The following is an 8640-nucleotide window of genomic DNA, read 5'->3' as shown; positions in this document are numbered from 1 at the left end:
ATTGCTCCATCTGTGCCAAATTCCTAGATAACCTGTAAAGACTCAAAAATAACCTAGAAAAAAATCAAAAGACTCAAAAAAACACACTTATATCATGGTTAAAAACCGTAAAAACCATGATATATCAACTCCCCCAGACTTAGCCTTTGCTTGCCCTCAAGCAAAACAGAAACTTAAACCTGTGAAAGAGGTTTGAAAACATAGAATTCACTCAACTGCTGGTAATTGATCTTCGCACTCTTTCTCGCCTTGACTCTCAAGAACTTACTTCATATACTTTGTCAATTGAAAAGCATCAACATTCCTTACTCTAATCCCATAATCCTCTGGAATCTCTAGTCTCACCATTACCATCTCATTACATAAATTAAAGCAAGTACAGGTGAGTTCTTACCTTGTGGTATTCAAACAGTGGCATATGGACTCTCTTCAGGCCAAGACATTCTTCTTACATCTCCTTTCCTCTCCCTTTTCTCACTTCCTTTTTTTTTTCTTTTCTTATTCTTTTTTAGCAAAGGTGTAAGCGAATACCGGGGTCATCGGTAATTTACCTACCCCTCGCTTCCAAGCTTTGTGTGATCATTTGACTCAAGAGTAGAATAATGAGGTCACTGGTAATTTACCTACCTCTCTAAACTGATCAAAATCATCTCATCTTTTATTTCTCTCTTTTTTTCTGATTTTTCTTATCTTTTTTTCTTAAACACTGAAGGGAAGAGAGAGGAGAGACATACTTTAAAAAAATTTCACTGTCTTGTATGGCCTGAAGAAGAAGTCTAGTCCACTGATTTCCAACCCCAAAGTAAGAGATTAAGTCCGGTTAAAATCCTGATAAAAGTTGAGACAACATTAGTTGAACTAGATATCCTTTGAATAAGGGCTTTCAGGATTGTTGATACAGCTCATAGTCTTTCCACACTTCAGTTCTGAGGCCAAGCTTAGTCAAGAATCATTAGAGTGTTAGCCAAAGAACAAGAACCATCAGTTAGAGATCATAATTCAACAGAAATTTTTGAAAAATTTGACTCAATAAAAACAAAAATACAGTTTTGACACAAGACACAAAAACCAAGTAAGTAGTTAGTACTAACCTCCCCCAGACTTAAACAACACTGTCCCCAGTGTTATCAAAGAAGGGAAAAGTCAAGAAACCAAAATTGTGTTGAAAAGTTGAAAGAAAAATTGAACATATTTTCGGGTTACTCAATCGGTGTCGATCGATGCAATTCAAGGCAGTATCGATCGACACCTTCGGCGAATGGTGAATTGTGGCCGAATCTCCTTGTTTGTTGTAGTTAGTTGTGTTTTGTTGGATCAATCCTTTGATGTTAATTCTGTTAAGAAGCACTCAAACACAAACACAGGTTAAAAGCAACATGATAGATAGATAGTTCATAAATCCAAACAACTTTCAAACACAAACTGACTCAAAGCAAAAATAAAAATGACTCAATCCTAGGAAAGGGAAAAAGATAAAGAAAAACCATGATCAGAAGCTAAAATGTAACAGAAACATCATCAGCACCACCATCATCATCAGTATCGTCAGCATCTGCAACATCCTCAGCATCCTCAGCATCCTCAGCATCCTCAGCATCCTCAGCATCCTCAGCATCCTCAGCAGATGGTGAAGATGGCGAAGGGGACCTGCGCCTAGTACGCCTGGTAGGACGAATGCAGCCACACTGTAAGAGTCGAGCCATGCCATTCCAGATGGCACACAAAGTAGAAACCACATAAGTCTGATGAACTCCCTGGTCCATAGTAGCAGGATCCTCTGATGGCTCTGGAAACTCAAAGGCCGCAGTCCCAGAAGAAGAACCAGTCTCAAAACCCCCAGCAGGGTTAGTAGCAGCTGCAGCATCAGTAGTAGTCCGCGAAGTGCGATGGCGACGGGAAGGAGCATAAGCAACATAGTCAGCTGGTGGAGGGCGAAAACGCAACTGCTCAGGATCTCTACCAATGGTGGTAAGATCAGGTCGTGGAAGGCGGACAAAGTGCTCTCCTGTATCATCAATAAACCTCCACAACAAACCCAGTTTCAGCCAGTGTGCACTCCTCAAATACTGCTCATCCATAAGCTGTCTCCTAGTGATAACACTATAACCAGTAATAGGAATCTTCTTGAACTGAAGGATAGCAGTAATAAGGCTCCCCACAGCCTCTCTCTTAACTCCAGTACCTGAAAATGGCTTGGTCTGAAGCTCAACCAAGTGATGTGCGAAAATAGCCCCAAGGTTGAGGCACTGAGGGTCGCGACGTTCAGCAGAAGCCAAAGAAGGGATCATGGCACGCAAAGCAATGTTCAGAAAATAAAGCTCTGCTGCTCGCATCTTATTAGGCTCCATCTTATACTGCAAAGTGGTAGCAACAGCCGTAAGAACATATCGGAGTACAGGATGGTGGACCTCTGATTGAAGCATCTTCTTGGAATTATAAGGACCAAGTCCTATGTAGGACCACAAAGGAGAGAGATCCTCATAGTGCTTAGGCAAAGCAACATTCTGATAAAAACGAGTCCAATGGAACACATCACACAAATGAGCAAAATCGATATCATAAGGCATTCCATTGATGAAGAAATGCAATGCACCCCCAAACGCATCTCGTGCTCGCTCATTTCTGTAAGTAATCCTAACTGATGCCATGAACTGTCACACTAAATCCGGGTACAAATCATACTGCCTAGTACATACCGTTCCTAAACCCATCCTATCAATCAAATCCAAAACCTCATCATGAATGTCCAACCTACGAAGAATGACAGGATCAACAAACCTTGTAGGCTCAATCTCAACTCCCAACCATGCATTATAGAGCATTGTTTCATACTCTCCCCAAGCACCCACTGGTCTATTGATGAATTCAGGCTTGCTAAGCTCAGGAAGCTTGTGTTGAGGCCATTCTATCTTTGATGGAATTGGTTGACCTTCTTCTTTTGGCCATGGAAACCTTGATGGAATGGGAGATGGAAGAGAGAGGTATGGTAAAGTGGTGGGAGCCGTCGTCGAACGTCGTGGAGGTTGGGGAAGGTCCGCCGGAGCTCGCGGAGGCGGCCGGCTGCCGGATTGACGAGGTGGGCGAGCTGAAGAAGAAGCTTCGCCGTCGTTCTTTCGAGTCCTCTTGTTGGCTGTCATCACTCCAAAACACGAAATTGACACTAGATCCAGGTAGAGGGGAGAAAATCGAGTGGATTAGAGCTTGGAATCACTCAAAACGGAGCTGAAATGAGAGAGTTATGAGCAATTTAGGGTTAGCTCGAATTTGGGTTGAAAGAGGGAAGAAGACGAAGTCTCACGATTTTAAGCTTCCTCTCTCGGATTTAAGTGGTATCGACCGATGCTCTTATAAGGTAGCATCGATCGATGCTTCTTCTGTCGGACCCGGCTCACTTTCGATCACAAGCCCACTCGATTGAAACCCAACAAAATCAAACCCGATGGCCCGTTTGCTCGCCTCTGTCCATAAGAGTGTCGACCGATGCCCATTTACATGGTATCGGTCGATGCTAGCTCTGATCAATGGTATTCGTAACTTCTCTCTTTTTTTTTTTTAATTCTGAAACAATAAAACTCAAAACCAAAAATTAATATGTTAGTGATCCTAAAAAGCAAAAATTCAAAATAATTAATTCTTACCAGTGGGTTGCCTCCCACTCAGCGCTTGTTTTAAGTCATTAGCTTGACTTGGCAGCGGATTAGGCAGAGGGTGCATCATCCAAACGCATAATGTGTCAGTCTGGTATCTCAGCTTTCGCCCAATAGTGTTTCACCCTTTGGCCATTAACAGTAAATTTCTCCCCTTTTGAGTTCAACAGCACAATAGCTCCATATGGTCTGACTTCTTGAACAGTAAAAGGACCAGACCAGCGGGAACGCAGCTTTCCAGGAAACAGCTTCAAGCGGGAATTGTAAAGGAGTACCTGGTCATTTGGCTCAAAGTGCCTGGAGATGATCTTCTTATCATGATAAGCTTTGGTCCTCTCCTTGTACAGCTTGGAATTCTCAAATGCATGAAATCTCAGCTCATCCAACTCATTCAACTGCACTAACCTTCTCTCTGAAGCTGTCTTGGCATCAAAATTCATCAACTTAACTGCCCAGGCTGCTTTGTGCTCTAACTCCACTGGAAGATGACAGGCTTTACCATAAAGCAGATGGAAAGGAGTAGTCCCAAGTGGTGTTTTATAAGCAGTTCTATATGCCCAAAGTGCATCATCAAGCTTCATAGCCCAATCTTTCCTTGTAACACCCACTGTTTTCTCTAGAATCTCCTTAATCTGCCTGTTGGAAACTTCAACTTGTCCACTGGTCTGAGGATGGTATGGACTAGCCACTCTATGTTGAACACCATACTTTTTCAGCAGCTTCTCAAACACTTTATTGATAAAGTGCTTACCTCCATCACTGATGACAATTCTAGGAACTCCAAACCTTGGAAAGATAATGGTCTTAAAGAGCTTAAGAACCACAGCAGAATCATTGGTTGGACTTGCAATTGCTTCAACCCACTTGGAGACATAGTCAACAGCCACTAAGATGTATTCATTCTTGTAAGAGGAAGGGAATGGTCCCATAAAGTCAATGCCCCACCAATCAAAAACTTCAACCTCAAGGATAAAGTTTTGTGGCATCTCATGCCTCTTACTAATCTGACCTTTCCGCTGACAAGCATCACATCTGGAAACAAACTCATTAGCATCCTTGAACATTGTTGGCCACCAAAACCCAGCTTGTAGAACCTTAGACACTGTCTTGAAAGTAGCAAAGTGTCCAGCATAATCTGATCCATGACAGTGAAAAAGAACATCAGGAACTTCTGTCTCAGCTAGACATCTTCTGTAAACACCATCACTGCAATGCTTATACAAATAGGGCTCATCCCAATAATATCTCCTTAGCTCTCTCAAGAACCTCTTCTTATGATAGCCTATGAATTGATCAGGTTCTACCTCTGCAGCAAGATAATTGGCAATATCAGCATACCAGGGTTGATTGGAGCTAGCCACAACAGCTAAATCTCCATCATTCGACCAATCTGATTCGGGAAACAAAGGGTGTTGATCGATGCTGGTGTGGTGTCGATCGACACCGCATGCATCCGAAGACAAATTCGTGGAATCATCAGTCCGAAACCCAGTATCAACAAAATAAACATGCTCTTCAGGAAGACAATCACGAATTGGAACATCATCATCAATCCTAATCCTGGACAAGTGATCAGCAACACCATTCTCTATCCCCTTCTTATCCCTCACTTCAATGTCAAACTCTTAGAAGAAGAATCCATCTCAAAAGTCTAGGCTTAGCATCCTTCTTCTGCATCAAGTACCTTAATGCATCATGATCAGTATGAACAATGACTTTTGAACCAACCAGATAAGATCTAAACTTCTCAAAAGCAAACACCACAGCCAACAACTCCTTTTCTGTTGTTGCATAATTTCTTTGTGCCTCATCAAGTGTCCTGCTTGCATAATAGATTGCATGAAGCTTCTTATATTTTCTTTGTCCCAGCACTGCTCCTACTGCAAAGTCACTAGCATCACACATTACTTCAAAAGGAAGATCCCAATCTGGTGGCTGAACAATAGGTGCACTCACAAGCTCATGCTTAATCCTCTCAAAGGCTATGCGACATTCATCAGTGAATTCAAACTTGACATCTTTGCACAACAAAGCAGAAAGTGGTCTTGCTATCTTGCTGAAATCTTTGATAAAACGCCTATAGAACCCTGCATGTCCAAGAAAGCTCCTTACTGCCTTCACATTCTCTGGTAGTTGAAGACTTGTCATCACCTCTATCTTAGCGCGGTCAACTTCTATTCCAGCTCCTGAAACCCTGTGGCCAAGCACTATGCCATCTCTAACCATAAAATGACATTTTTCCCAGTTTAGCACCAAATGCTTCTCTTCACACCTTGCTAGCACCTTACAGAGATTATCCAAAAAGCTTTTGAATGAAGATCCATAAACTGAAAAATCATCCATGAACACCTCCATATAATCCTCAATCATATCAGTGAAGATTGACATCATGCATCTCTGAAATGTTGCAGGAGCATTACAGAGACCAAAAGGCATTCTGCGGTAAGCGAAGGTACCATAGGGACAAGTGAAGGTGGTCTTCTCTTGGTCATCAGGATGAATGGGAATCTGGAAAAAGCCTGAGTAACCATCCAAAAAGCAGTAGTATGGATGATTAGCTAACCTCTCCAACATCTGGTCAATGAAAGGAAGTGGGAAGTGATCTTTCCTTGTTGCAGCATTCAGCTTCCTGTAGTCTATGCACATCCGATGACCAGTAATTGTCCTTGTAGGGATCAGCTCATTCTTGTCATTCTTCACCACTGTAACTCCACCCTTCTTAGGAACAACATGTACCGGACTAACCCAATTGCTGTCAGATATTGGATAAATGATCCCAGCATTCAGCAGCTTCATGATCTCCTTCTTGACAACATCTTGCAGATTCGGATTCAGTCTCCTCTGATGCTCAATGGATGTCTTAGCTCCTTCCTCAAGATGAATCCTATGCATACACAAGTCTGGAGAGATTCCTGCAATATCATCAAGAGAATAGCCAAGAGCCTTGCGGAACTTGCGCAGCTTGCTTAGCAGTAAAGTGAGCTCTGCATTGTTTAAGGAAGCACTAACAATAACAGGATAAGAAGAGTTCTCACCTAGATATGCATACCTTAAACCTGCAGGAAGTGGCTTGAGATCAACCTTTGGAGCTTTTTCAAGACTCCAATCAAAAACCTTTGCAGCTGGTGGAGAAGTACAAACCAATTCCTCTTGTGCAACCAGCTTCTTCACTTGTTCATTAGCATCAAGCAGTTTGACATACCCAGCAGCAATGTCATCTAGATGCTTAGCTTCTTCAGTAGAAGCAACCAATGCTCTCTCTAAAGGATCCTCAGGATGCAGCTCCTGGAATATCTCCTCAGCCAGATTAGACAATGTGTCTACATAGAATGTCTGGCCATCAATGGTTGGCCTCTTAACCAACTTCTCCATGTCAAAGCGCATTTGTAAATCACCAATGTTGAGACCAATCTGACCCTTCTTGACATTAATTATAGCTCAGTAGCTAAGAATGATCTTCCCAGAATAAGAGGGTCCTTGGGTTCCTCCTCATACTTTAACACCACAAAATCAGTAGGTATCAAGCACTCACCAATCTTAATTGGAACATCTTCAAGAACACCATCTGGAATACGAACGGACCGGTCAGCAAGGATGAGAGTGAGCTTAGTAGGCTGGAAGTCTGTCATTCCCAGGCTGAGTGCTACTGATCTTGGCATGAGGTTGACACTAGAACCAAGATCACACAAAGATCTAGCAAATTTGTCAGTGAAGATAGTGCAATCAAGAACAAAGCTCCCTGGATCAGGAAGTTTTTCTGGGATCTTGTTCTGAATGATGGCACTGACTTGGGCTGATATCATCATAACTCCTTGCTCAGCATTAAAATCCTTGGTTACCATCCTCTTGACATATCTCCTAAGCATTGGAGAAGTCTTAACAGCATCAACCAAAGGCAACTCAAGAATAAGCTTATCCATCATGGTCTTGCACTTGGCATCATCTAGCTCTTGTTTAGACTTCCTTGGATTTTTGGGGAAAGGAACCTTAGGTGTGTAAACTCTTTCTGCAACTGGAGTAGAAGACTTCACATTCGCAGTTTCTGTCCGTGGTTGGCGTCGATCGATGCCACCTGGTTGGTGTCGATCGACGCTTTGTTCTGGGATTTTGTTCGAAACTTTGCATGGTTTGGGTGTCGACCGATGCCCATCTGTGTCGGTCGATACTGGCTCGGCAGAAACATCCTCTTCGTCGTCTATATCAATCAACTCCTGTAGATCATCAGTTTGATTCTTCTGGGGTATAGGATGGAGTTGTTTGCCACTTCTCAAAGTCACTGCATTGCAAGAATGTTTAGGATTTGATTCAGTTCTTGAAGGGAGATAACCTTCTTGCCTTTTCACAGACCCAGCAGTCTGCGCAACCTGAGTTTCCAGCTTCTTGACATAGATGTTCAAAGCTTCAAACTTCCCATTAAGATCAGTGTAGACATTATCCAGCTTCCCATTGAAAGTCACGGTCATTTGTTCTTGGCCTTGCAAAAGCTGCTCAAGCATAGCTTCCATCTTACTAGTTTCAGCGGACTTAGGAGGTGGAGACTGATATGAGTTGTTGCCATAAGTCCTTGTGAATCCACTGTTTTGTTGCTGCTTCTGATATTCAGGTTTGGGTGTGAAACCAGAAGAGTTGCCCTGAAAGTTACTGCGCTGGCTGTTTCCACTGTAAGGCCTACTACCTTGCTGATTTCCAAACCTCTGCCCCTGATTCCCATAGACATAGTTCACCTCTTCTTCCTCATAATTTCCTTGATCAGATTCTGGCTCATATGTCTCAACTTCAGCAGCAAAATGAATAGATTTCTTACCCACAAGGAGATTATGCACAGAATCCAGCTTAGCATTAACAGAAGCTAACTGGTGTGAGTCATATCCTCCATGTAATCGCTTCCTTTCAGCATCTGCTCTCTTAGTATTATTGCTAGCAGCTAAGTTCTCAATCAACAATTCAGCATCTACTGGCAATATTGTCTTGAAATTCCCATGACTTGCAGCAT

The 8640-nt window shown here is 42.5% G+C and overlaps 1 protein-coding gene across 1 annotated transcript; it reads right to left on the bottom strand.

Moving 5' to 3' along the window:
- Positions 1 to 3733: 3733 nt before the first annotated feature.
- Positions 3734 to 8544, bottom strand: LOC147919793 (uncharacterized). Its single transcript, XM_087504107.1, has 6 exons — positions 8502 to 8544; positions 7277 to 8421; positions 5920 to 6170; positions 5471 to 5724; positions 4817 to 4953; positions 3734 to 4312 (listed from the first exon to the last, which is right to left on the bottom strand). The coding sequence occupies exons 1-6, from the start codon at positions 8542 to 8544 to the stop codon at positions 3734 to 3736; spliced, it is 2409 nt and encodes an 802-aa protein (XP_087360233.1).
- Positions 8545 to 8640: the final 96 nt, after the last annotated feature.

This window comes from Camelina sativa, chromosome 20 (assembly GCF_030686135.1).
Source record: "Camelina sativa cultivar CO46 ecotype springtype chromosome 20, ASM3068613v1".
Classification (NCBI taxonomy): domain Eukaryota; kingdom Viridiplantae; phylum Streptophyta; class Magnoliopsida; order Brassicales; family Brassicaceae; genus Camelina; species Camelina sativa.
This window is presented reverse-complemented; position numbering and strand designations above follow the sequence as displayed.